The sequence below is a fragment of the Orbilia oligospora genome (assembly GCF_000225545.1).
Source record: "Orbilia oligospora ATCC 24927 unplaced genomic scaffold scaffold00076, whole genome shotgun sequence".
In the NCBI taxonomy this organism is placed as follows: Eukaryota; Fungi; Ascomycota; class Orbiliomycetes; order Orbiliales; family Orbiliaceae; genus Orbilia; species Orbilia oligospora.
The window spans coordinates 1,371,407-1,399,257 of NW_011645633.1; the positions used below are offsets into that span (position 1 = coordinate 1,371,407).

The 27,851-nt window shown below is 45.1% G+C and overlaps 11 protein-coding genes across 11 annotated transcripts; 4 read left to right on the forward strand and 7 right to left on the reverse strand.

Moving 5' to 3' along the window:
- Positions 1-371: 371 nt before the first annotated feature.
- Positions 372-1,067, reverse strand: AOL_s00076g383 (uncharacterized protein; the record flags this gene model as incomplete). The annotated part of the gene is made up of 1 exon (XM_011122935.1): positions 372-1,067. One exon carries the CDS (start codon positions 1,065-1,067, stop codon positions 372-374), a length of 696 nt encoding a protein of 231 aa, XP_011121237.1.
- A 1,344-nt stretch (positions 1,068-2,411) lies between these two features.
- Positions 2,412-5,061, reverse strand: AOL_s00076g384 (uncharacterized protein; the record flags this gene model as incomplete). The annotated part of the gene is made up of 4 exons (XM_011122936.1): positions 2,412-2,797; positions 2,875-3,423; positions 3,497-4,853; positions 4,927-5,061. The coding sequence occupies 4 exons, from the start codon at positions 5,059-5,061 to the stop codon at positions 2,412-2,414; spliced, it is 2,427 nt and encodes an 808-aa protein (XP_011121238.1).
- An 843-nt stretch (positions 5,062-5,904) lies between these two features.
- On the reverse strand, positions 5,905-7,052 carry AOL_s00076g385 (uncharacterized protein; the record flags this gene model as incomplete). Its single annotated transcript, XM_011122937.1, has 2 exons — positions 5,905-5,972; positions 6,041-7,052. 2 exons carry the CDS (start codon positions 7,050-7,052, stop codon positions 5,905-5,907), a joined length of 1,080 nt encoding a protein of 359 aa, XP_011121239.1.
- A 423-nt stretch (positions 7,053-7,475) lies between these two features.
- Positions 7,476-8,333, forward strand: AOL_s00076g386 (uncharacterized protein; the record flags this gene model as incomplete). The annotated part of the gene is made up of 1 exon (XM_011122938.1): positions 7,476-8,333. The coding sequence occupies one exon, from the start codon at positions 7,476-7,478 to the stop codon at positions 8,331-8,333; it is 858 nt and encodes a 285-aa protein (XP_011121240.1).
- A 4,063-nt stretch (positions 8,334-12,396) lies between these two features.
- On the forward strand, positions 12,397-13,704 carry AOL_s00076g387 (uncharacterized protein; the record flags this gene model as incomplete). The annotated part of the gene is made up of 1 exon (XM_011122939.1): positions 12,397-13,704. One exon carries the CDS (start codon positions 12,397-12,399, stop codon positions 13,702-13,704), a length of 1,308 nt encoding a protein of 435 aa, XP_011121241.1.
- Positions 13,705-14,736: 1,032 nt separating this feature from the next.
- AOL_s00076g388 (uncharacterized protein) lies at positions 14,737-17,906 on the forward strand (the record flags this gene model as incomplete). Its single annotated transcript, XM_011122940.1, has 3 exons — positions 14,737-15,237; positions 15,514-16,673; positions 16,751-17,906. 3 exons carry the CDS (start codon positions 14,737-14,739, stop codon positions 17,904-17,906), a joined length of 2,817 nt encoding a protein of 938 aa, XP_011121242.1.
- Positions 17,907-18,090: 184 nt separating this feature from the next.
- On the reverse strand, positions 18,091-19,212 carry AOL_s00076g389 (uncharacterized protein; the record flags this gene model as incomplete). Its single annotated transcript, XM_011122941.1, has 1 exon — positions 18,091-19,212. The coding sequence occupies one exon, from the start codon at positions 19,210-19,212 to the stop codon at positions 18,091-18,093; it is 1,122 nt and encodes a 373-aa protein (XP_011121243.1).
- Positions 19,213-21,014: 1,802 nt separating this feature from the next.
- On the reverse strand, positions 21,015-21,410 carry AOL_s00076g390 (uncharacterized protein; the record flags this gene model as incomplete). Its single annotated transcript, XM_011122942.1, has 2 exons — positions 21,015-21,041; positions 21,168-21,410. 2 exons carry the CDS (start codon positions 21,408-21,410, stop codon positions 21,015-21,017), a joined length of 270 nt encoding a protein of 89 aa, XP_011121244.1.
- Positions 21,411-21,993: 583 nt separating this feature from the next.
- AOL_s00076g391 (uncharacterized protein) lies at positions 21,994-23,484 on the forward strand (the record flags this gene model as incomplete). Its single annotated transcript, XM_011122943.1, has 1 exon — positions 21,994-23,484. The coding sequence occupies one exon, from the start codon at positions 21,994-21,996 to the stop codon at positions 23,482-23,484; it is 1,491 nt and encodes a 496-aa protein (XP_011121245.1).
- A 187-nt stretch (positions 23,485-23,671) lies between these two features.
- AOL_s00076g392 (uncharacterized protein) lies at positions 23,672-25,795 on the reverse strand (the record flags this gene model as incomplete). The annotated part of the gene is made up of 5 exons (XM_011122944.1): positions 23,672-23,741; positions 23,804-24,243; positions 24,322-25,174; positions 25,302-25,624; positions 25,733-25,795. The coding sequence occupies 5 exons, from the start codon at positions 25,793-25,795 to the stop codon at positions 23,672-23,674; spliced, it is 1,749 nt and encodes a 582-aa protein (XP_011121246.1).
- Positions 25,796-26,543: 748 nt separating this feature from the next.
- AOL_s00076g393 (uncharacterized protein) lies at positions 26,544-27,661 on the reverse strand (the record flags this gene model as incomplete). Its single annotated transcript, XM_011122945.1, has 3 exons — positions 26,544-26,989; positions 27,096-27,471; positions 27,542-27,661. 3 exons carry the CDS (start codon positions 27,659-27,661, stop codon positions 26,544-26,546), a joined length of 942 nt encoding a protein of 313 aa, XP_011121247.1.
- Between the last annotated feature and the right edge of the window lie 190 nt (positions 27,662-27,851).

Below are 27,851 nucleotides of genomic sequence, written 5' to 3' on the forward strand. Positions count from 1 at the left end.
ACTGTATGATTCATCAATGGTTGGCTGGTTTGGTTAAGTACTAGAGCGCTTGGGTGATAGCTTTTATATCTTCTTCCCTTTTCAACCCTTTCCCTGTGCGCTCCCCTTAAGCAATACTTTCCCCCTGATAACAACCTTTAATCCCTCTTGGTCACTAACATCAAGAGCGCACATAATATTAATCATGAACTATTTGCACTCTCTTATATTCCAACAGCATTGAGACCTAGTGGTCTGGACATCCGATCCGTTGATTTATCTTCAGGCTTGGTGCAGTCAAATAATAACGGTTTCAAGTCATCCATTCTTATAGAAACATCACAAACGTAGTTACTTACAGGCTCATTTAATAGGTACCTCATGTTTGCTATTCAATCACTGTCACTAGCAAAATAACTAGTATAAATCGGCCGCGATATGCCGCCCTCTCCATCATAAAACCTCACACTCCCTTTCTCCGTCAGGCCCAAGCTTCCATAAAAACCAGCACTTCCGGGCGAAGGATAGCCCTCTGTTTCTCTCAGCACCGAATACACAGTACTCTCGGCCCGTCTTCCTACGTCCAAGATGCCGTCCATATTATCCAAGAATGATACCTTCCCATCAGGCACCTTAAATTCCAAAATCCCAAACTTCTGCTTTCCTTCTTTCTCTTCCTCATTCTCTTTTCGCTCTCTCCCCTTCTTATCACACAAAAATCCGTCTTTTCCAGAAATCCCCATCCAACATCTACAAGTAGGATTCACATCCCCAGCACACCCTTCAAACCCATCCGTAGCAATTTCGTCAATATGTTTTCTAATCCTTACTACTTCATCCGATAATTGGCAGTACATATGCATCAACTCTGTTTCTCGAGCGATCAAGAGTTTTTCTTCTTGATAGGTGTTCCAACTACTAAGTTTCATCAGCTCGCGACAGATCCTTTGGGTATGGTTGCAGTAGGTTCGAAATCGTTCGGCGTATTTATTACAGTCTTCTTGGGCCCCTTGGAGGAAGGTTAAGTGGCGGAGACGGAGTGGGAAGAGGTTTGAGGATAGTTTTTCCGTGGGGGTTAGGAGGAGCATATTTCCTTTTCTTTCCTCTTCTTTTTTTTCGGGATCTGGTTCGAACAAAAGGTGGGTTATAGATTAAGGGTACACATGTATTACTGACGTCTGAAGATACCAAGTTGAAGTTATCTTCGACGATAATACAGTGTTCTGATGTCTATGGAGTATTTGGATAGGCAGGTTTGACCGACGGTCGTCAGCTGGATCGATCGCGAGATAACCTTCCAGACCAAACTACCGTTATTTAGCTCAAGGATAATCTACTCGATAAACAGCGTCTGATAGAACCAGTATATAACCCTATCACATTACATATCTTTCCTATTATACCTACCTACCTAGTATATATATTTATATTAATTGTTAGCTTATTAGGTACCTACTTATGTAGTAATATATAGAATATTCCAGAGGGGTTTTGATTACTATATTGAATGCCATATATTCCACAATTGACCCTGCGGAGGGGTTTATCTCTTCCAGATCCATATGCCATGCATGACGACCCCGATTTCAACTTCAAAATTTGCTCACTCGGTCCGATTCAGGGGGGGGAATGACCGGATTATATTGTCTCGTAAAACCAAAGAACTACTGATTTTACTAGTATACTCTAGATCTTGAAAATTCTATTTCAAAAAAAAGTTTGTAAAATGACTGAATTGCCCTATCTTTTATGAGAATAATAAATCACGAAATCGGCAAACTTTATAAATTTTATATACGTTGTAAAAGAATTTTTCTCGGGCTTGATCTTGAGATAATTTTGCTAGATACCGGGGTTTTTATTTATATACGGAGTGTATTCAAAGACATCTCATAACGTCCAAAGAATATTACAATGATATTGATATAATTATCGCATCTATTTTAAAATGAAAAGTGAGACTTGGATTTATATTTTGTAGATGTTATTTAGAATGATATCGATAAAGCCACATATATTGAACTAAAGTACACTCTCAACAAAAAAGTCCCTGTCGATAAGAATTCGAAATCAAGGAAACTTAAAGAATACCCAAATGATTGATCACATAATATGCAACTGAAAATGCCCAGTTCAGGAACGCCCTCCAGAGTAGGTTTCATAACCTCAAGCAATTGTAATGACCAAACGCAAAAAAAAAATTAACAAAGGGCCCGAGTTCACCGAAAGCAAAGAAAAAGAGAGTGTGTGTCTGTATGTGTGCGTGCGTGTGATGGCCATCCAGCTATAATCCCATAAACCCCATATCCACCAACAATCGAATCGAATCGTCCAAATTTATAGATAAATACCCCTTTTCTTTTAAAGGGTCTCCCCTCCTGTAACTTATCTTGTGAACCAAATGCTACCGTGTTCCGCGATACCTATAACTTTTACTCTCTAACCGGTGTTTTCCCTTTTCCAGCTTCATCTTCCGCCGGCTCCTTTTTCTCAACCCTCACAATATTCCTACTTAACAAAGCCCTCAACGGTTCTGTAATCTCAGGCCCATCTTTATCCGCTACTGCTTTACCTTTCGAAGCGCTCGCAGAGTTCTCAGATGATGCGGAGGGGGCTGAGCTGGTAGTCCTCCGGTGTGTCAACCTAACCATCGGAGTTGCGGTACCAGGACTTGGGAACCCATTTCTTCGATCCGAAGCCTCGACCGTTCTCTGGAATTTATAGAACAAGGCCTCGGCTCGTATAAGCGTTGAATTCAACTCAATTGTCCCCGAAAGTTCGTTGATGTATTTCAGGACCTCGTCAAAATGTTGCAAATCTACATAACAAATGTATGTTAGTGCCACCGTACCCAAAACAAGCTTTATGACATGCAGAATAAAACGTAAAACTTACGATCCATAATAACCGCCCGGTGTCTCTCCAACACCGCCAACGTAACGAACAAGTGAAACTGCCCGCTTAAATAATTTGTCCACATGCTTTCCCATAACCTCAGCACATCATTCCATTCGAACTCTCTCTTATACCACACAAGAATCATTCTAAAGAAGAAGAAGAAATTTGTGCTTTCAGCTTTCTCCAAATGTTTCCACAACACGGGGTCCATGAGCATAACTAGCTGATCCAGTGTTACTAGCTGCGCCCTCATACCGCTTTGGTCTCTCAAGAAGTTTCGTTCCATTCGCTCCATGAAACCGACGAACGCCCAGAATGCGACCGCATCGTCTTGAAAGACGGCGTAGATGGGGGCGAGGAGATCCGACATCCCTTGAACATAGCCGAGGGTAGTGTTGTACTCGTTGTAGGTTAGAAGCATGTCCTTCATCTGCTCGAGATGGACATTGGTGCCAATTGTTGAATACTGCGAATCGGGGTCAGGATGAGGGGTATCCTCGCCGGCAAAGATTGGGATATTGCGGTCGGTTCTATGGACATCCTTTTCTGAAACGTCCGTGCTGGTTATTAGCATATATGCCTTTCAAAAAAAAAGGGTAGAGAGGTTGGGAATTGTTACCTATCCGGTTCTTCTGGTCTCTCCAGTACTCGCCAGCTTCACCCTGGCCCTCCCGCCTCGTGAGATCATCCCACCACTTGCCCTTTAGTCTCACATATTCGTCCCTCCGGCTATTCATTAAAGCCGCCCTCTCGTCCTTCGTGCTATCCCAAGGGTATACCTCTAGTAGGAACAGCCACGCCTCTTTTCTCACCGCTGCATCACATCCACCGTGGAATATTCTCTCCTTTACTTCATCAACTGTGATTTCAAGTCTACCCGAAGTTTTATTCCACCATGAGCTCCACTCATCCATTTCCACAACGCGTCTCCTATCGCCATCTCCCCTGATGTTACCAGCTTCAATATCCAATATTTCGAATTCCCCAACGGCACTATCCTCCATCTCCATAATATCCTCCCTCTTCCAAACGATCTTCGCACGCTCCTTCTCGCTCTGCTCTGCTATACCCATTGCCCATCGCGCAAGGTATAACCTGGCAGAGTCAAAGTCATCTTGTAAGCTGATGACATCAGGGTTCTTCAAGAGTTTCCTGACTTGCGGCGGTAAACTCGGGTTATCGATAATATTACTCGCTGTCTGTCGGGAGAACTGTGTGACTTTGGCAAATTGCTCTAAGAGGGTCCATCGTGCAGATTTAATCGCTTTTGTGAATGGGTCCATGACCGCAGCAGCGATATCAGTACTTCCACTTGCCGTTGCCACCGCTCTGTCTCTCCCAGCTGTAGAGTCTATAACAGGTTTTTGGCCGAAAGATAACAGATCGTCCTTAGTAGGGTCGATAAGGTATACGGTTCTTTCCACCTGACTTCTCTCAACCTTGACGAATCGTTTCAGCCATCTTAAGACTTCGTCTCCACCCCAGAATAACTCTCCGTTTTCGCCGAATGGGTCAAAGTTCCTTTGCGTCCTAGCTTTCGATTGGGCAATTGTAGACGCGCATTCCGAATCATGGAAGAATAACGCAGGGAAGGAGTCACCGCTTCGAGAATTGATAACAATGCTACCCCACCACCAACCAAGACTTGGAGGTCTAACGAGAAGAGAGTAGATTTGGGAAACGGGGACGGAGAATGAATATGACCCTAACGAAGAGTTCCCAGTGGAAATTGGAGGAGGTGGAACGAGGTAAGTTTGTTTCGGTGGAGCGGAAGTATCGAGTAAATCAACTTTGACATAAGTATCGTAAGCTGAACCGAGAGCTGATTCAGGCAGCCAGGCTAGGAGGAGGTTGGCTGGATTTACAACTGGGGAAGATGCAGTTGATGGGGTTTCGCCGGTAGGTGGCTTCTGTTGGATTAGGGCTATGAAGCCGGGAATATTATCTTTGGCCGATGGAGTAGGATGCACGTAAACCTATAACATCTAAGTCAGTTCGGAAATCATTTTGGTATAAAGTATTGTTGAATAGGTTTTGAAGTCATCTTACTTTGCTTTTAGTGTATAGGAGTATGACGCCTCTGCCGGTGGAAGTATGGGTAATTGTGCTGTAATCCTCGTCATCTTCGGATAAGTCATAGAAAGACGCCGTAGGAGAGGCCGGTGGAGTAAATTCTTCAGGCATGGCGAACGAATGTGATCCGTAGAACTTCCGGATTTTATATCAACGGAGTCTGGAAAGATGAAAGTTGGAGAAGGTTGAAACCGAAAGTGACGTTGGCGATGAGCTTCGGCCGGGATGTGGCGGGGCAGCACCAACAATAGCTCACAGAACAGTGCAGTGCTTAAGAGTCGGAGCTTAACAACACCGGTTTAACGGGAACATGAACATGGGAAATTATGTAAGATTGAGAAGAGAGAAGTATTATACAGAAGAAATGCAGGTGAGTAAATCCAAAATATCAAAAAGACAGCTCCTTTTTTTTTCCTTTTCGAAGTCCAAGATATATAGCAAGATCAGGAAGTGAAGATGGGGTGACCGTGCTGGTTAGCGTGGTGGCTCAGAAGGGCAGCTTGCGTAAGTCAGCTGCGACGGCAAAGTGGCACTCGGACAGAAGTGACGAATTATCCCACACCCAATTCAATCAGGCGGAGGGCAAGACGGGTAATAAGATCAGGAATAAATTATTTGCATTTGCATTTGAATTTACTCTTGGGTTTGAAGCCTTAACATGATCAAGGAGACTGGCCTGAGCTAAGAGCCCAGCCTTGGAACCCTGCGGTCTTGAACAAGCATCCGGTGCCGTGGGGCGCGCTTCGGCTCGAATGGACGATTCCAGCCATCCGATATCCATGCATCTGCGCATATAAAGCTTTAAAGTGGGGCCTTGGGGGACTTATATATTTTGACCATTAACGCCGTCCAACTTTTGGAATAACTATAATAAGAGCATAGATATTGTACAGTATATGAGTATCGCTAGAAACGACAATAAAGCGTATATCGTACAGTAGATATAAATTCCTTTTATGCGTATTCCCGACTCTGGGGTAGTAGTTCGTGCTCCTCTTCGATCTCGATGGTTTGGTGGGAGCCTGCACAGGGTGAAGAATTTGGTTAGTATCTGATATTAAACCATAGTCGGTTAGTCTGCACCACTCACGTTTCTTGGTTTTCCGCTTGACATCTGCCTCTGATCTCTTTCTCTTGAGGTCCTTCGCGGATGGTTTGACGACCTTGGCTGGCGGTCGCTCGGAGTCGTCGCTGCCGGATTCGCTGTCTGAGGCTCCTTCCGAGTCGTCTTCACTGTCGAATTCGCCATCGTCTTCTTCTTCAAAGTCCGATGCTCCACTTTCCTCTTCGCCGTCTTCTTCGCTTACTTCTTCGTCGTTACCTCCCTTAAGCCAATCGTTAAAGTCCTCCATGTCTTCAATATCACTCTCTCCCTCGTCGCCACTGACATATTCCACCATTCCATCCTCCAAGTCAGCACCCTCACCTTCTTCCTCAAGTTCTTCCTCCTCTTCTCCATCAAAGTCGTCGTCTCTCTCTGCCTCTCCACCTTTTTCCAAGACTTTGAGGACCTTCTTCCAGACACCTTCCTCCACGTTCAATGGCTTATCGCCATATGCACCGCTTCTCAGTCTCTCTACCAACTCTTTCTCGATCTGTCTCTCGAGTCTGGCAGCAGCCAATGCCTTCCGTTCTCTTGTTGCTTCACGTCTTCTAATCTTGGGAGCTCTAACGGGTACCATCTTCTCACCCAGCATAGATGCCTCCTCTTTCTCGATTCTCCTAGCCTTGATTGCCACTTGTACCAAGCGAGTAAGTCTCTGCTTACACTTGTGAACCAAGAACTTAGGCCAATAGATCAGTCTGCCGTCGACCTGTTCTAGTGCTTTGACGTAGTTCTCACTCAGTAAAATCCTCTCCCAGGTTTTACTCGGTAGGTGGGCTCGCTCGATGGTCTTCATGTAGAGGTATAGCCGTCCATTGGCAGGATCGGCGCGAACAGTGGCATAACGAGAATTTGCCAGCGGACAAGACTGGCGATTGCAGAGACCGGTGACATTGTATTCGTTTCTGCAGAAGGTGGCCGTCTTGAGCGGTGTGGTGAGTTTGAAGGCGCAGAACTGGTGAGAGATGATCTGCCAGACGATTTCGTCGGAGGCCATGATTAGGACAATTCAATGACGATGCCGATGATATAGTCAGTATAATCCAATAGCAGAAAGTGTAGATGCCCAGATCGTGGCGATAGTGGCGATATCAAATTGGTGGTGGTGATAGTGGCAGAGCAGAGAAGCTGTCGCAGAAAAAAAAGTCTGGCCCAAAATGCCCCGTCGAAAAAATTATTTGTGTCCCAAAAAGGAAACCAGCGCCAAGACTTTGGCGTGTGGAGCCGCTTACGATGTCCAATCTGGAACATCTCCTCTCCAAAAGAACAGCTTCCTTCAGCTTCAGCCAACCTCCTTCTCATCGACGCCCCTCTTCAACAGAGCATTCCCACCGACCCCTGAAAGCATTCCTCGTTATTCATCGCTCGTTATCATATCCTTGTTCGAATCAAGAGACTAAGAAGTCTATCGGTACCTACGATGTCATACTGGTCCAAGTTCACCCAGGCGGCTTCCACCAAGGTTGCCAATTTCAAGCCCCCCAGCTTCACTGTCATCAGCAGTGATGCCGACCATGCCGAACAGGAGGACGAATCCGCCGTTTCTAGAGCTCTTCGTTCATACTACAAGGAAAAGGATGGCTTCGTTCCGGACTGGCTTGCTCCTGCTGCCGTCTCTCCCATGATACCGCAAAACCCGCAGATGGCAGCTCCACAGCGTCCGATGGCTCCGGCACAGATGGCAACTGGAGGCTCACCGGCCATGTTGGGTGATATTTTCGGAGACGGTCCTAAGGCTGCTCCACAGCCGTTACCAATGCGTAGCGGAATGCAATCTGCACCACCTGCCCAACACCAACAACATCAACCCCCCCCACCACCACCCCAACCCCAACAGCCTCAGCAAGCACCTCCTCCACAACGCCAACCGATGGGTCTCCCCGGTGGCCCGAGAGGTGGAGTGAAGCCATTCATGGCATTGAAGAGGGAGCAGCAACAGAGACAACACACCCAAACCGCTCCACCACAGCAGCATCAGCAACCGCCGCCACCGGCTGCCGCCCCTCGTCAACAGTCTTATGGATCCGTGTCACCCCAGCCTAGTGGAGGGAGAGCACCACCCCCAACTTCGGGGTATAGTAATCCGGCGGGCGGAAGAAGGGGATTTGCAGCTGCAGCAGGAGAAACTGGTGGTAGGTCTCCGGCCCCTCCCGGACAGGCCGGCGGTAGGGCCCCACCAGCTAACGACAAGCCTTTCATGTCGGCGACAGCACCGTGGAGCGGAGGTGGTGATGACTTTTCAGGTTATGGAGGTACTCCTGGTTACTATGGCAGATAAGGTGTCCGAGGTTCTGCGTTCTTCTATGTATATTGGTTTTTTTGGGAGGATTGAAAGGGCTTTCTTTTATTTTCTTCCTTTTGTTTTTTCTTGTTATGGACTTTATTGATGATCTAGATCTTTATGTTGCAAAGCGAGTGCATTTCTCAGGCGTTTGATTTATTCTAGCCTCAATGACAGCAATTTACCAGTAATAAATCACACCTCTCCGCTATCGACTATGGTATAGTCAGTGCCATTCTGACGTATGGGGTCTAGGAATACGGACTCACTAAAGAGATGCGATATTTATCTGCGATATAGAACAGTAAAAAATACATTTTACTGCGGTCGGCAGCCTAGGCATTGATTTTATATACAATGCAATATAACCGGTTCTTCGAACTTATCACTCCAAAAATCATACTAGCCACGCATCTAATACTGCAGAAGTAAAATAGCACACTACTCGTTCGAATCGGCCTTGATTTACTATACATCATATATATAATATGTACCTAGAACGGTGGATCTACAAGTTCAGTCGCAGTGTCAGTACATATTTAAATTTGTAGGTTCCCTGGGCAGGATTCAACTACAGGACTACGTATACGCGTATACAAAAACAGCAAGCTTAGCCACGCACATTTATGATTGCACGAAGCCACATGCACTTCGTGGATGAAAATTCTTTAAACATCCCCTTACATAGTGTCAATATAATATGCTAGATCAGTTGTAGAGACTAGTAACTAATTATAAAACTCGAGAGCTATCCCTTGCCTAAGCCATACTGCATTTTCTATCAATTGGAATCTAAATCCTCGATCCCATGCATGACTTTACTTAGGGGCAAAATTGAAAGAAATACCGGACCTATCCCCAATAGTTTAATGGAGGCAAAGTCCTACCTGTGCATGCCAGGGCGATCGATTATACGATCGAAGCAATAAAATTCAGAAGAATCTCGAACGCAGATTACGAATTAGATTTCGTATCAAATGCTACCACAGCCTGCAGCTGGATGACGATATTCATTCGATATAATTAACAGTAACCGGATAGAGGTACCTAACCAGATATAAGAAAGGAATCACGAACTACTACTGCTATTTATAAATTTATACTCTCGCAGCTGAGGCAAAGTCAAAGAAAATTGTCTGTCTCAGTAGGATCCTGAAGGGTGTGAAATGATCTGCTTGGCGGATTCATGCAGGCTCATGTCTTCCTCTGAGATTAACTGCCCCGTGATTTTGAGATTGGTCTTTTTCCTATGCCACAGGTTAGGTGCCTACTTAGGCAACGCTATGTTGCGATCAAAGCACATTTATGTGCATATGGAATATGCATGCAAGATTTCGAGAAATACGACCTGGAGGCGTTCTTGAGCTCATTAGGGGTTGGAGATTTCTGTAAGGTGTTGATACTGTTGTATTTCTTGGAATGCTGTTCATGTTTTTTCGGACTTAGGGTAGAATTTCCAGCCGTTTGAATCCAAAGTGGAGAAGATGTTGAAACATGTTACAATTGAACCCGGGGAAGGGTATCTTCCGTCTTCGTGTTTCGAGATTCTGTTGAGGATATCTCTAGGATATAATTCTCGAAGTCCCATCGATATTCCCAGAAGGATATTCCTTGTTAAGAGAAAGAAGCTCCGAGCTCAAAGCAAGATAAGAGTTCACGAACGGTTTGAAGTGACCTCCCGTGGAAGCTTCAAACCGGGAAATTCGGTTGATATATTAAATATAGTCTTCTCCTTTCTCGAAGCGCCTTATAAAATTGAAAGGAGATGTAGATATACCCCTGAGCCTCCCGCTTATCAGAAACGTGGGAGTTCGTGCTGCACAGCGCAAGATTGCCGAAAAGGAGAGATGTCTGCAATACGAACCTCTTTGCGTTGTTGATAGTTGTCATGAGGTTGTCATGTATGTTTCCTCCAGGCAGACATCCACACTCATCAACCATCACCGGCTGTCAGTATCGAATGCATCAAGACCGTTTCATAGACCTGTCGAAACAGCCGAAGGAGGCCGTTTCCCCCGTATATTACATATATAACATGGCACCTGGATATTGCAGAAATAGCATGCGACATCGATCGGGATGCATCCTCGGCTCCACTCCCCGCACGCGCGGTAGGGGGGTATTGCAGACGTAAGATAAGAATATCCACGAGCTAATACTTACATACGATAACTTTACGAATTACTGTCTCTTTCGCACGAAATGAGGGCTCCCCAAAGCTCATGTAACGTCCTGCTCGATCACATTGCCTGTACCCATTTTTGGGTGCGGGCGGTGGAAACGTCTATCTGAAACCTGCAGGTACGGCTCAGATTGGACAAGGAGCAGCTATTCGTACCTTGCATAAGCTGCCGGCCTCCCCAGCGAACAGCTCCTCTGCCAGTCCAGTCTAGAGGGAGCGCACACAGCTAAAGGCATCCAACGAAAATCAAGGACAAATTACCATGGGCAGCGGGTGCAGAAGCCAGGCTATGGTCGATTATTTGGCAGATTCTCAAACATGCGACCGCGACCGACCGACCTGGCGGCTCCGCATGTCGAGACAACTGATTCCTACAACTTTTGACGTTTCTTTGACATCACCGCGTGGCCATGCATCCTGAGACAGGCGCTGGACAGCGATTCTGAAGAATCTGCAGAGCCTGCAGAAAGGAAAAAATAAAATTTTGCAAGAGATTGTCGAAATAGGGAAGGTCAAAGATCAAAAATTCCTGAAGCAGACCCGAAACTGCCCTTCGGGGCGAAGGCCCAAGTTTCAGAGCGAAAAAGTTGCATACGCCCATCATTTCCGCCAACATTCGCACAAAGAAATATCCGCAATTCTTCCCTGGATGGGCAATCCCTTGCAGGGCAAAAGTGAATGTGGCTCACAGACGCTAACTTCCGGCGATGGCACAGCAAGCATGCCCACGGAGTGCTTAACGCAAAGGATGATTGGATGACAAGCTGCGAACGGCTGAAGGAACGTCCAACCATTTCCTTTCCATCTCGGCCATGAACCAGGGTAGGTTCACGTGGAGCCCACCGAGACGAGCGTAACTGGTTTCAAGCAAAGAGCGGGAGCCAGTTACTGGCCAGTTTTGCATTGAGACGATAGCTTGCTGAGTTGTCACCATTTGTTAGGCGAAAGCTCATTCCGCGATTCTGGTTGGCCAGACGGATTCCTTGACGGCCCTGGCATTGGCAGGGGAGGGAGCCATAACCAGCCTAGTCGAAGGCTTGTTCCTGCAAAAGAACTGTTCTGTCAAGCAGACAATCTGGGAAGACCCCCGGCCCTGTTGCACTCGCAATTCGCCCAATGACAGGCCTTAATTCTCCCTTTTCTCTTCATCCATGTTTCCTTCTTCTCAAACTGCTCTTTTTTTTCTCCTCCGCATCATTGCGTCGATACACATCTTTTTCCTTTCCCCTTCCGTCTCGTCTTTTGATTTGCCAGTCCTTTTCTTTTCTTTGCGCGTGCTCGTTGTCCAGTTACTTTTAATTCTTCCCCGCGCCCGTTCTGATTCTTGCTTAAGTTCCCCGAAGTTCACAGAGACGTGTAAACCATTGTCAGCCAGTCATTCATTACCTCCAGCCCGCCGTAACAAATCACTTTGCTATCATCTGAACCTTGATTCGATTTCTTTGCAGATACTATTTTACCACTCGTTTCCCCATCGTCACTTTGCCTTCTCTTCTCTTCTCTCTTTTATTTCTTCTTTTTTCCCTCGGGCCTTTCTTGTTTCTTTTCCGGGTGTAGTCTTGTAGTTTGGTTCGACATTCTGTATATCATCTGCGGCACTTATCTTTCACCGTCGCAGTCGACCATTCACACGTATTGTATTTTCTTTGACATTTTTTTCTTATCTTATTTTTTATATATATTCCTCCATCGACACCCTTCTAAGCTCTAGCGGCAGCCGGTTTCAAGTCGTCTCACGCCTCTAATCTGCATTATAGCTTATCGACACACTTTAGGTCTTAGATCTTTGGGTTCCCTTGACTCCGAGGGCATACTCACTATCGAACGATCCTTATCATTCTATATATCTACAACTATATACACATATTCAACTCAACCATGTCAAATTCGACTTTCACAATGAACACCCAATCCACTTTACAATCGTCACAATTGCCACCTACAGTATGGCAACCAAGACCCCGCTCTCAGATAACACCGCCAGTCGAGGTTCTATATCATTATATTCGACTTTTTGCTTCCCAGAACAAGCTGACACAAGCATGGCACATTCTCCGATGGCTTCACTCCGCCTACTCAGTCGCTGCCACCAGGGACTCGAGTAGAAAGATCACAACCAATGTTCAAATGCTCCAGCAATGTATCGAGAAGGGATGGCTTTTTGTTTGCAGCGGTCCGGCTCCTAAATTTGAGGGTCTCCGGAGTATTATCGTTCCAGCTCAGCTTGCCACACCCGAGTCCTTTGTCCCACCAGTCGATCTGTTGTACAACTACGTCGACGAATTGAACAAGATGGGACTTACCAAGACTTGCTGGCACCTTTTCGAGTGGCTTCAGACCGCTTTTAATCAGGCCTGCAAGCGTGATATGAACCCTTACTCCACTGGACCAGTCGCCACTGCTCTCAAGAATGCGCTCGCTACTAGCAGCGTTGTTGCTAGCCCCCGAGATGTTCCTTACATGCAGGATTTCTGTCGTCAACGCTCCGCCATCGATTTCACTTCACAATATGTCACTTGGTTTGTGAATGATACAATGTGGGATAGAATTCCACCCCGCTTCCAGCTCGATATGCTTGAAGTTGGACGATTCCCACAGACCCCACGAAATCGATATGGTCAATGCATGACCCCACCATGCCCCCACAAGGCTTATAAGAAGACTTTGCTGGCCGAGGGTGGTTGTGAGTGTGCTGACCGCGAAGATGTTGCATGGAACGAGCTACCTGCTTTCGAAGCTGCTCTTATCGAGGAGTACAAGCAGGAGGCTGCTAGCAACAGTGACGACGAAGCTTCTGTCACTGACGCCAGCACCGTTGTCGGCGAGGAAATTGATCCTCGTGATGCGGATGCTGACAGTGCTTACGGTTCTGATAGCGAGCGCTCTTCCGCTTCCGACGAAGCTCCAAAGGCAAATGGCATCAAGACTTCTGTTGTATATACTCCGCCACCACTCTCTTTGGTCGTCTCCCGAGCTCAAGCCACTCGCAATCAGAAACGCACAGCTTCTGAACGTCAGCGAATCCACCAGGAGGTTCTCGAACAATGGATCATGAAGACCAACCTTGCTGTCGGACAAAAGCGAGGCCGAATCCCTTCTCTTGTTTCTCCCTCTGACTGCCGTCGCCACAGCACTGCTTCTGAAGAAGATGATACAAGGTCGCCAAAACGACTCAGGAAGCACTAAACATCTCTCATATGCCATACTCAAGGTTCTCATCATCTCCTTGACAAAAGTACTTGTGTCTATTTTCCAATACCTCGGAGGCGTTTTCCGTTTTACATTCCTTCATATTCCCGGTTCGCAATTCTTCGGCATATTTGGTTTTTTTATTTTATTCACCCTTTCCAACTCTTTTGGCGTTATTTTGTAATAGACTTTGGCGGATATCCGTTGCTTCGTACATTCCTTTGGTGCATCTCGTTTCACTTTTCACTTCTCATCTTCGTTCGGGCAGTTTTCAATCCTTCTCGCTTCTGCTTCGTTTTATACCACTTCTAACGACCATTTGATATCCTTTTTTCTGTTTCTTCAGTCGCAAAGTTTCCTCTCTTTACCTTCCAGAGCCACTCCGGTTATTTTTGGAGTCTGGATTGGACGAATTTTCTTTATATACCAGTGGCGGTCTTTGTTCACCAATTTTTGCTATTTTCCCCCCTGCAAAACTGCATCTTTCGTCCTCGCATTTTACTATTTTACTGCACTGCTGCCTTCCTCTTTAGTTGCGAGAATTGTCGATATCATGATGACCTCCCCAATAACCGTGCACTTCTGGGATCTGTCCAGGTGCATTGATGACCACCACAAGAAACAAAATAGCTAGTTCCATCCTGTGATATTTTTTTATTTCCAGGATTCCAAAAACAGAAATAAAACACGAATTATACATACTCCAAGCTTCCAATAAAAACGCATTTCCGTGATTGAGATACCCAGATATAGAACTTTAAAAAGCAGAATGACCTGCATATGGCTTCAGCATCCGTGCGTGCGTGTGCGTGCGTTGGATGATGTCGAGGCTGCAGGGTGTTATCGATAAAAAGGCAGCTCAAACCTTGCGATTTCGTTGGTTGACCTCAACCTCACTTCTTCGCCAACCAACCACCATCCACGCAGCTCCATTGGTCCTGACTCAGCTCCTTTTTCCGTATCTCTAACCGGTGCTTACTCGCAACCTGACGGAATGGACGATACGATTCGGTAATTAACGCAGTAAACATGATACTCCAAACACGGTGTCTCTGTGGTGGACGTTCGTCGCCCAGAATTGTGCTCCATTTCCTTCGAGTTCGACCGCCGCCTCTCGTCTTTCTCCGCAGAGCGCACACGTCGAAGACGTCGAAAAGGCAATATGGTGAAATCACTATACCCGAAATCGACGCTAAGTGGCTTGGGCGCTGGGAGGATACACCTCGTACTTTCCAATCACCTTCGACATCGACTAAACCACCATACTACGTGCTCTCGATGTTCCCTTACCCATCTGGAACACTTCACATGGGACATCTTCGAGTCTACACGATCTCAGATGTCGTGGCCCGGTATAAGCACATGAAGGGCTTTAACGTCCTTCATCCAATGGGATGGGATTCTTTCGGCCTTCCCGCCGAAAATGCAGCCATCGAACGAGGGGTGGACCCTGCTGAGTGGACGGACCAGAACATCGAGACGATGAAGACTCAATTGAAGCGTATGGGGGCCCGGTTTGATTGGAGCAGAGTACGTCAGCTAGTCCATCACCCCGTTCTTCCCCGGTGATAGTGTGGCACTATCACATCCCTGGGCTCGCCGCCCCTCCTCTCCCCTGGTTGTCTTAGAAGCCGCTGGTGGAACAACGACAGCCAATCAATCCACTTTGTCCATATTCCTCTGATCTTGGTTTTTTAATTATTATTTTTACATTCGATTCCGCATTCAGGAAAACTGATTATCTGACGGCACAGAAATGACCTTGTCTCCGAACATGGTCTTTTTTATTTATTTTCCACCAAATAGGAGCTACGCACGTCATCACCGGATTTCTACTCGGGAACGCAGAAGCTTTTCCTGGAGCTTTACAAGGAAGGATTGGCGTATCGCGCACCCGCGCTCGTCAACTGGGATCCTGTGGACCAGACGGTTCTGGCTAACGAGCAGGTAGCAAAGGATGGAACGTCTTGGCGGTCCGGAGCTAAGGTTGAACAGAAATATCTGGAACAATGGTTTTTTAAGATCACTAGGAACGCACCTTTCTTGAGACATAGTCTCGAGAGTCTGAGGGGCAAGTGGCCAGACTATGTTATTCGTCAGCAAGAAAACTGGATCGGGGAAAGTAGTGGTTCGCGAGTCAAGTTCCCTCTCAGGATAGCAGACGCAGACGGCAGCTCGCATGAGGACGCTTTGAAGATATACACCACTCGATTGGATACCATATTCGGGGTCCAATTTTTGGCCTTATCGGTTACTCACCCTCTAGTCCAAAAGTTTTCGGAAACAGACCCAGAACTAAAGGCATTCGTTGACAACATTCCGAATCTACCAGTTGGAACGAAGGCAGGGTATTTACTAAGCAATGTTAAGGCCTTTAATCCAATCCTACAAGAGACGGCAGAAGACGGGACGTTATTACCTGCTGGAAACTTCGATCTGCCAGTCTTCGTGGCACCATATGTGCTGGGGGGACTGGGAACCAGCGCGGTCATGGGGGTTCCTGCACACGATCAACGTGACTTTGACTTCTGGCAGGAGAATTGTCCTGAGCAGCCAGTTAGGTTCGTGATTGTGCAGCAGGGTGCGAAGGATAGAATGGTTGAACCGCGGGTGGTAACTTCAACCACGAACAAAATATTCGCACCAGGTATTACTAAAAGTTTTCTAAACGAGAACTGTGGGCAATATGCAGGGTTGAACTGTGTAGTTGCTCATCAACAGTTGTTTGCTACGCTGAAGGAACGAGGCATGGCTCTGCCGTCTAAGAGGTTTAGGATTCGGGATTGGTTAATATCACGGCAGAGGTTTTGGGGGACACCGATTCCAATCGTGCATTGCGGTTCTTGTGGCTCTGTACCTGTCAAAGACGAAGATCTACCGGTCTTGTTGCCGAAGATTACGCTGACAGGCAAAGGAGGAAGTCCGCTGAAGCAAGCGGAGGAATGGGTGAAAACTACGTGTCCAAAGTCAGTTTGATACGATATCCTCGAAGTAGCGAAGCTTCTGGTCTTTTGCTAACAAAAGAATTTTTCTTTCCATACAGATGCGGAAATCCTGCGGAGCGAGATACGGATACGATGGATACGTTTGTTGATTCGTCGTGGTATTTCATCCGGTTCGGAATGGATCCGGACCCTAAGCATAACCTGATGCCTGTAGACATCTACATTGGCGGGGTTGAACACGCCATCTTACATTTACTATATGCACGGTTTATTTCGAACTTTCTAGAGAAGCGAACGGGTGATTCACGGTATCTTGAGCCGTTTAGGCGGCTTATCACGCAAGGCATGGTTCACGGGAAAACCTATCAAGATCCGCAGACCGGAAAGTTCTTGAAGCCTGATGAGGTGGATGTTATTGAAGGTGGGCCGGCCTTTGACAAGAATACCTTTGTAGAGGTGGATATCACGTATGAGAAAATGTCGAAGAGTAAGTATAATGGCGTGGATCCAACCGAATGCTTGAATAAGCATGGTTTGGATGCAACGAGAGCACACATACTCTTCCAAGCACCAGTTGCAGATATTCTTGATTGGGATGAGGCAAAGATTGTTGGCATGCAGAGATGGTTGGCGAAAGTTCGAACTTTGGCAGCCAGGGCGGAGGTGGAAGTGGAATTTCACCGAACTACTGGATCCTACTCGAAGGCTATTGTTGCCGAAGACTCGGATCAAGCTGCATCGGATTTGATGAGGGAACTCCAATCCGCGGTTGCAGGTGTCACATCTTCAATGGAGGACGTGTACAGCTTGAACACCGCTATCAGCGATTTGAATATTCTGACAAATTATATCCACGGTATTACCCCGGAGTTAGTGGGACCGGAGGTATACGTTTTGGCAGTGGAGACTTTGTTGAAGCTCATGTCGCCGATATGTCCTGCTATTTCGGCGGAATGCTGGGAGCACATGCATGGACCCCGGAGTCTCTTGGAGGAACAAAAGTGGCCGGAGGAGGAACAATTCGAGGTCAAAGAGGTGAAAGACTCGGTAGATATCATCGTGCATGTTAATGGGAAGTACAAGTTGACGTTGAGGGATCAGGCGATTGGGTGGGCGGACGAATATGATGTACAGGAATGGGTTTATGATAAGGTGCTTGAGACGGAGGAAGGAGATAGGCTTTTGAGTGAGAGGGAAGTGAAGAATGTGATTATTGTGAGGGCGAAGAACCTTGTAAATATATTGACGAAGTAGTGGGTGGATTTTGTATGTACATATTCGACTCCGGATGGGAAAAGTTTTGACATTTCCATATGCAGTATGCAATTGCTATCTTATAACATAATTCCTAGCTCTCAATACCGATTAGTAACGTATGCAGGGCCTTTATAAAGGTGACATCATGATGCTATCAGTATTATGCGGAATATTAATTATATTAGTCATAGCTCATCCCGTTTTTCGAGGGTAAAAGTAGCCAGTTCCAGCCCGTTTCCTTTCTCCAACCTACGACGTTCCGTTGAATACCTCTAAAATCCTTCCAGGTGCCTGTTTCCCAACCTCGACTTTCCAACATTGCTTTGACACGACCGGATTGCGTGTCTCCTCCAGTTTCGAATACAATAGCCTTTGATTTAAAATATGCTGCAAACTCCTCAATAGCCGGGTAGAAGAAATCCTCCCTCAAAACACTATCGGACATATTTTCAGGCCTCTTTTCCGGTGGAACTAATGCTATCTCAGGTTCATATAACCTTACGCTTCTTTCCGTATCTCCCCAGTACCCATCCGCAGAAACATATGGAGGGTTCGCGACCAAGATGTCCAACGTTCCGCTATAATTCACCTGATTTTCATTACCAAAGAAAGATCTGATATCATCATGAACCTCAGATTTTCCGAGGTAAGATAGCTCCTGATCCCCACCTTCTCCATAAATCGATGGTTTGGGATCTAACACATTGCCTTTATAGAAACCGACATCACGCCTAGCATCTATCGGTAACACACCCTTTCCGATATTATATTCCAAAGATCTATTTGCCAGTTTCAACGCCGGTCCGGATACATCGATTCCAAGAACCCTGTGACCATACGGCAGTTGCATTTCATAAAGCTGTTTCGCCATGAGTAAAGCAATCGGTCCCGCTCCCGTACATAAATCCAACACACGAAAATTATTCCCCAGATTCCGTTTTCGTTTTTCGTTCACGAAATGGTAATCTCTTAAAGCATCGCAAAGACGCAATACCATTGCTTCTGTCTCAGGACGTGGGATTAACGCTCCCTTCCCGGATAGGATTTCTAGATCATCGAATTGTGTGGTGCCTAGGATGTGGTCTAGCGGCTCTGCGCGGGCACGACGCTCGCATAGTGATTTTAGAAGTTTGAATTGAAGTCTAGGCGAGTGTTTTAGATCCGAGCGCTGGAGAACGTGGTCTTGGAGGTGGCGGAGTTCAAATTTGGCGAGTTCGGGGATACGGTTTTCGCGGTAGAGGAGGGGGAGGAGTTTGTGGTGACTTCGGAGTTCTTTAAGGATTTCGCGACAGATTCGAGGCATTTGAGAATACGAATAACGACGGATGGGTGGATTTGAGGATGATATGAGGGTGAGGAGGAGGTTTGTTGGAATTTGGAAACTTTTGTGTTGGATAAAGTTTTAAAGTTTTGGAGTGAAGTTGGTGAGGAAAATAGCAGCGTCGTGATCAAACTCGGCTGAGAGGGTTACTGGCTAATTACTGAAATCATCAGATTAGACTTCATTCGTTATTCGCGGATATTTATAGGATTGAAGTATGGAAACAAGTTGCGACAGTGATATCGTTGTTGTATACTGGGTGAAGTTTTATATCTAAGTACACATTCCAGTCTAAATAGTATCTCGGATACAGAAATATGCATACAAAGCACCACCTTATCATCCACCAACTTATAAAATCAATTTGATTTCGAAATCTCTACTCTATCAAGTCGTAGTTATAAGCGATGTTCCTCAATCATGGTCGAATTTCTCTTTGATCTTATAAAAGTATGTACGTATCCAAGCTTATACGCAGCAAACTAGGTAAAGCGGGCGGGCCCAGGTAGTAAACCTATTAACTTTATCATATTTTTAGTATAGATAATATACTACTTCACTCGCTTTATACTCACTTAAGGTATTTTAACTACCTAAATGTTATTCTAAATATACTAGGAGGTCTTTTAAGTTTAGTATTAATTGCGTTATTCTATGTATTCTTTAGATTAAATTATCAACATCAAAAGCTAAAGTCATTGGAGATTTATTGCCGTTGGAGTTTTTAGATCTGTTATAGGATCGGAAAGCTTCTGGGTATATATACCGGATTTTTTAGGTTTATGTTGCACTAGGCAGGGATTCCGCAAGATGTGTAGATATTAAAGTTACAATTGGGGGAACTAAGACGTCTTAGAGTGGTATTACTTGGTTTGTGAGCATGATCCAAGATTCGATATCGACTAAGTGAGTGTGTATATAACTTGACCAAAACTAGACCAATTGTAGTAGATGTTTATGATTTGGGTGAAGTAATTGTATTGATGATGGAAGAAGTAACTTCTTCCATAGAGCTTCATCATTATTATTGTTACTATTGTAGAGCCTATTAACTAATCAATCCTTCTTTCTTTCATCCCAACCATTCATCAAAATACTCGTCTCCCTGATAATTTCGCAAAAAAGTCTGGTGAAGAGACTGACCGACCCGAACCTTCAGAGTGGCCCTCACTCATTGTTATATTGCTCGTATACGTAACGCTAATAATCCTGAGGCATAATAAACTGTTAGCTACAGTCACCGCAACCGATAGGCAGATTAGAGACGAACAATGCAATACAAATAACGCCAATGAAATCAAACTGCTGGTCCGAGGCTCTGGACAAAGTGAGTCTTCCGTTCTGCGAAGACTGTCGCCTTGGAACCCCGCGGGAGAGTTGCGCGGTAGAAAGTCGCGCGCAGGCTCGCCCCCAAAAGTCGAGTGAACCTCGGTTGAGGGGTCGTATCACTGCGGTCTCGGGGAACCATGGCCCCACCGGCTGGGAACCATTTTAGTTACACAAGCGCGCCTCCACCACCAGTTCCGGGAGCCAGATAATCCCATTTGCAGTTTGAATCGTCACTGGTGGAAACTGGTGAAGATTCAAATGCAATGGGAAATCCGGCATGAGGGTTAAAAGGTCCAGTGGACGGATGACCCGACAGTCCGATCCACTATCATCTAGTATCTGAAAATGAATATAGATTAATATCGGAGTCTTTTGACAATCAAAGGTATTGTGGAGCAAAACTAAGCTCGCATTTAAACTTACTGTACTGCTCTCATAGCTAGAGTTTGAGAAACCTAACGGTGGGCAAGCATATTCCCTCCCTAACAAAAAAAATATAGTCAGCTCCCATTGCAATCTACCGAATATATAAACCAACTCCTTGGATATCAAAAGCGCCAAGTACTTCACTCAAAATATTGGAGAAGGATGCAAGGATAGATACATACCTCAACCCACGACGGCTTATTGAAGTCCAAATCTCGGATGCAGATAGGTCTGCCATCTTGGTATATGAATTCTGGTGTTCTGCCTGCTTCATACTCTGTCAAAACAGCCAAGATGTTTGGAATTTGGTGCTGGCAGGTTGCGGGATCTTCTAGCATAAGCTTCAGTTCTGCGATTCTCGGGGCCGTGTCTATTGGAATATCGACATCGGGCCCGAAGCCACCGGGGTTTGGTGCTGCCGACATTTTGGGGGTCTCTTATTTAAATTAATTGCGTATAAGGCCAGGGAGGGGTTGGTTCGGAAAAGTATAGAGGAGTATGTGTGAGGATGTTGGGGGAAGGAAGAGGTATTTGGTAGATCGGTCTACAATGGTCCTTTATATAGTCGTATTATATTCTGGTTGATATAACGTCGTTTGAGTCATTTACCAATCCTGCCGATCAACTATTTCAACCGTCGGTCTTATATAGACACTTAGCTTAATAGAAACCGACACCATGGCCAAGCTTTTCTTAGAGAGGAACAATTATTAAAAAAGTATTATCGTATTAAAATTTATATTATTTAGTGCTGAGGTAGGTAGGTAGGTAGGTAAGTACTTAGTTTAGTGGCAAGGTGTGAGTGCTATACTATAGTATACTTAGCATATATATCATAATACACGAGAATACCACGTTCCTAACCAGAAGGCTCTCGAATGTCTCTGCGTGATGACCTCATATCGATATCTATGAGATACACCAAGTATATTCCATGCACCCACCTACCTATCTACAGCTTCACGAATGCACGCGGGTGCGTGGTAGTTGGAAGAATAGGCTAAGGAGATGCTCCCCACGCCCTTCACCTCTACATTAAAAACCCCTCGTTCAACCGCCGTTAAAAACGTCATAACCTCACTCATTATCATCTACATCCTTCATAACTTCTGTTCGCATATGAACGAAGCCCATCGAACCCACATCTCCGAAGGTATCCTCGAGCGGATGGAGAAGTTATTAACAAAAGTACGCAGTGCTTCGTTGAAGAGGAAGGAATCAAATCTTAGTCGGAAGGAAGAGAAGGCAAAGGGGAAGAAGAAGAACGACTCAAATTCGGATTTGAAGGATATAGATTCTATATCGATTAGTGCAGCTGGTGCTGCGGATGGGGATTCAGAGCATGTGGAAAATGAGAATGATGGCGGACCTTCGAAGCGGGTGTCTCAGGACTTTTCGATATCTACTACTCCACCGGGGGCGTATGGGTCTACGTATTCACTTACAGAGGGTCCTGCACTTATTACCGTCGAACCACTGCCGAAGAATTCGAGTCGAAGGTCATCTTTATCTAAACCTGGGAGGAAACCATCACTTCAACATGTCGGGTTTCAATCACCCGAATTAGAGCCTGAAGAGGAGGAGGGCGGAGAGAATGATCATACGCTTACTCCGACCCCTTCGATAAATGGTTCTGTCAAAAAGTCCAAAAAGCATAAACACCATCACCACCACCACATGCCATCATTGATTTCGCTCATTTCTAACGCCACACGTGCAACTTCAAAGTCAACTCGGTCGTTGAGAAGAAGAGAATCGACAAGCACGGTACGCAGGTTGGCGGCATATAAAGCCGTTAACGATAATTTCCCAACCACTAGACCAGCATACATCGCCATCGGATCCGGTGCCCTAATGCTACAAATCGTGGAAAGAATATCACAATATTCATATAACCAACTCGCAGATGTAACTTTCGTCTCAACGGGGGCAGCATCAGAGCACATCATGGCTTCATATAAACTCCGACCTATAACCTCACTAAACCTCCTCTCGCCCGAAACAAAAATCGATGTATATTTCGATACCGCCGATAAAGTCGACGATAATCTAAATTGTATCAGAGGCAGAACGGGGAATTTACATCTTGAGAGGATGGTGGCTTTGAGGTCGGAATGTTTTGTTTGTATTATCGATTATCATAAACGAGTGCCTACACTGTTTACGAATGGGAAGAGTATGGCGGTGGAGATTACTCCTGAGTCGTATTTTTATGTGATTAAGGGGCTTAGGGGGACTAAAGCGATTGCTTCTTTGAGGAGTGGGGAGCCGGCGATTTCGGGGCCTTGTATTACGCAAAGAGGGAATTATATTATTGATGCTACTTGGCCGAGTTTGAGGGATGCTGGAGAGGAGGTGGAGGCTTTAGCGGAGATTGTGAAGGGGATTTATGGGGTTGTGGATCATGGGCTGTTTTATGCGGGGGGGAATGGGTGGAATGGACGGCCGAATAAAGTGTATGTGGGCTTGGAAGATGGGGCGGTGGATACTTTGGGGTGATGGGACCATCAGGTTGGTATATTAATTGCTGTAATTCTAGTTCTCTTAGCTGTACCTTTTGATTTTTGGGGTATCAGAGTTTGAATTGTGTAGATAGTTCACAGTCGTTTTATTGATTAGAACGATCTTTTTCTTGGAGGGTGTTTATACCTAAACTCACTTCGCACATATCTCTCTCTTTTCAATACTAATTATTCGGTAGAACTTCGAGTGGGTCAAGTAAACCGTCCTTTTCGGTGCTGCCAAAGATATAGTGCCTTAAGAATGCTGATGAGCTTTTAATCCCCTTACATATTTACTCCGAGAAACTTGTACATACCGTTTCATAAGGGGTACCCCAAAAGTGTCTTCATAAGGCGATAATAGATCAGGATATTTCCTCGCAAGCTCACGCATACCAATTCTCCTCCAAATAACCGTATCATTCTCTTCTCTAACACGTTCATAAAGTCTTTCGGTACGGCTGAAGTTAATGACCGAGCCAAAGCTTGTTTCAGCTTCCAGGTCTATAACCCGGCTACAGTGACCTATTGCGAGGGCTTTTAGGTTTTTTGGAATGGTTAGGTTGGGATGGGCGGTGATATCTAGTTGTAAGGTTTGGTTCTTAATGACCCATTGTGGATGGGATTTGATTTCGTCGTTTGTAGGTGGGATCCATGGGTATTCTGGGATAGCGTCTATTCTTGAGTAGTTAGAGTCGGTATTGTATAGCCAAAGGAGTTTTAGTTCTGGGAAAAGGTTCCCTTCGAATGGATCATACTACAATAGTGTAAATAAACGTTCGTATTATGTTCCTCTAAAAGTAAGTATGTATATGTTGAAGATAGGAAAACTCACTTCTTGAGGAAGGGTAGCACAGAATTCCTCTAACCGTCCTAATCCCTTCCCTAATGATCTCATTAAAGCGAAAGGTATGGGCGCCAATCTCGGTAATCGCCCAGAAGGTCGAACCACCCTCCATAATACCAATCGCTTCAATGTCTCTGCATGGTGCAAAATCGGAGCTGGATCTGGATAATCTTCCGCAAGTAAAACCAATACATCTAGATCTTGAAGACCTTTAAATGCCAATAAGAAATTAGATAGTATCTCCATACCACACCCTTGTACCTCCAGCGTCTTCAAACGAATCGGTACCTTTGGATCAAAATTCGAAAGCAAAGTTGAAGATAAGAAAAACCTAGAATGCAAAGCTCGTAAGTTCGGAAACTGTGATATACTCTCCAAGCTAATATACTTGGAAAACATAGCACCAAAAGCATTATCATCGTAAGCAAACGTTTCCAAATAGGGGTATGTAACCCCCATGAACTTTTTACTTTTTTTAATGACGGATGTGTCGACACCACTGAACGAAGGCCAAAGTTGGTGACCATGGGTTAGATTCACCATTGTAAACGTTTTGAGGGTTTTGAGTGCAGTTGGGAGTTGGTTCATAAGTAGTTGTTTTGCTTCGCTGGCGGTGTACACGTGGCCGTATATACAAAGATGACGGAGGTTTTGGAAAACTTGCAGGTCAAGGGCGAAGGGTTTTGGACTGGTGACTAGGGTTTTTAGTTTATTAGTGAAAGTGGCGGGTTCCGAGACACGGTCGAATGATGGATGGTATATTATGATAGTTTCGAGGTTTTGTTGGTGGGTGTGGAGGTTTGATATTATTGATTTTGGACAGTCGGCTCGGATGTCCCATCTGTTAATATAAATAAGCGCATGAATTAGTTTTTGAATCATTTTATTACCGCGATATGATAGTAATATTCTAAGATGATAGGTCTTTACATAAGTATGTACTCGGATGAGTACATAAGATGACATACCTAAAAGAACGCAACTGCCCCGATGGTATTTTCGCCAAAACTGGCACCAACTCCTCAGAAATCAGGAACTTCTTGGCAGATTCGCGGATCTCAAGTACAGGTTCTGCTTTACATAACCCAAATTCTTGAATATATGGTGCAACAGCGTCAATATTTGAGGCCAGGATGTTTATCCTTTCTCGAACGTCTGTTGATTCGTATATTCCCCATTTCTTACGAGCTGGAAGTAAGATTGTATTATAAACTAGAGGTTTTGCTATTCTGCTTAATTTCTTGGAGGTAGATAGTATTGAAATAGTATCTTTTGTACTGGAATCTGAGACCTGGGGATATATACGTATGCATTAGTCTCGTATCCAGTTGTGTTCGTTCGCTCGGGTTGAGAGATGTGTGTTGTTTTTGGTGGATTTTTTGGGGGGAGTGGATAATACGTAGGTGAAGATCTGAAGAAGGATTTCTTCAGGGAGGCTGGTTAAAGTGGTATTATGGGCCATATTTAGCTATAATATTAGTGAAATCTATGAAAGGTAGTTTCCCCTTTACGGTTTTGGTTCTTAGGCTTTGTAATCTAGAGTCGTGGTAGATAGTGCTTAGGTGACGGAGATCCAATTGATCAATCCGAGCTAAGGTTGGTGATCAATACTGGGATTTGCTCAAACCTAGATAGACGCAAGTACTCCTTTGATTGCTCGTGATCAGAAATATAATATAGGTTAGAAATATAGCGATAAGATCATGTTTAGAATACAAAGGTCTATTTAATGGGAAAGCTAAAAGAATATCCCTCTGGTGCTGCACTTTGGTCGGCATGCTGGCTGCCCTTGGCGTGACGCCAGGGCGTCCCAATGTATGCATGCGAATGTGGTAAGCGGACTAGAATACTCGTTGCGGCTCTATCTAGTGTCCGTTTATACAACTTTTATAACAGCCATCTGGATTTCGAGCTGGCTAGTGCAAGCTTGGGTGTGTTTGAGTGTACTATTTATATCAAAGCATGAAAAACCTGTGTATTGTTTGTAAGTTGCTCATATATAACGCAAGTCTGGTTGAATGCAATCCTACGGAATTAAAGATATAGAAGCGCATGCTCGGTAGACCTAAAAATCACCATTTTGGTGTAATGATATAATACATAAATACATCCCAATCCGATCCAATGTAAAAGAAGTACGCAGCTATCAAATGCCAAGCATTCCTTGAACCCACCGCCGAAACCGATATAAAACCCTCCCAAAAGAATATTTACAACTTGCTCTTCGGAGCAGTGATCTTAACCAAAGCCCTTCCATTGGTCAAGCAAACCTTACCGCCTTGAACTTTAGTAATAAATCTAATTTCTTCCCATCCCTCGGGAGTCCCATCAGGTCTTCCAATCTTCCACATATCGGTTACCAATGTATCACCAGGCTTAACAGGGCTGGCAAATCTAGCTTGGAATTCCTTAATGTTTGCTGGATCGCTCCCGCCGAATGTTTGGAGGACACCGTGGGCAGTTGTGTTCCATGAAAATAGACCATGCATGATTGCTCCTCCGAATCCCATCTTGGCACCTGGTTCTGGGGTTGCGTGGAGAGGATTGTAGTCTCCGTTTAGTCTGTAAAGGAGGGCGGATTCTGCATTTGTTGGGTGGACATAGGTGGCATCTGGTGTGCGGCCCTCTGGAGGTGGGAAGTTGACAGCTTTTGGACCTGTTACACAAAAGTTTTTTTTAAGTTAGCAAATGCAAACTGGGTTTAATGTTATAAAAAAGTGGAAGTTTTCATCGTTTTGAAAAGCAATCAAGTTAAAACATACCTTTAGGACCGCCCCATCCTCCCTGTCCAACGTAAAATCCACTACCGACGGCTCTGGTAAAGATGACTTCTTTACTTCCAACCTTCTCAACAAGCAATAACTCTGTTTCAACGACAGTACCTGGCTTTCCCTTGTCGTAGACACCGAGAACTTTACTCTTGATGAAGAACTGTCTGCCGACACTGTCGAGTGGGAGTTTTCGACGGAACTCTATTTTTCTTTCACCGTCGACTACACGCTTAGAGTCTAGTTTTGGGATACCGGGGATGGGGATTGCATTTGATCGGGCGTAGAAATCAATGACGTCCTTGTCGGTGTGTTTGAAGGGAAGGATGATGGGATATGTTGGGAAAGCGGCGAAGTTTGGGTGAAGTTCCTAAAAGACGAAGAAAATATTAGCCTTCTAGCTAGTACTATGATAAAGAATAGACTATATATAAACTTACATAAAGGAAATGAAGTTCATCAGCTTTACATCCGATGCTATTTGCGAATAGCAGAAGATCTCGCTTCAACCAGCTGACTTCCACCTCTGGATATTCAAAACCGACGCCTGGTGCTGACATTTTGTTTGATAGGTATGTAAGGAAGATATAGATATATATTAAACTAAATTATATAAAAAAAGCTCTAGGAAAATAGCAATAAGACGTGATCATATACCAGGAAACTGATAAATAGATTGACATCGAGGGGGGTGCAGGTCCTCGACGCCATATTTAAGTTAAGTGGTGGTGGTGAATATAAGTCCGTGGT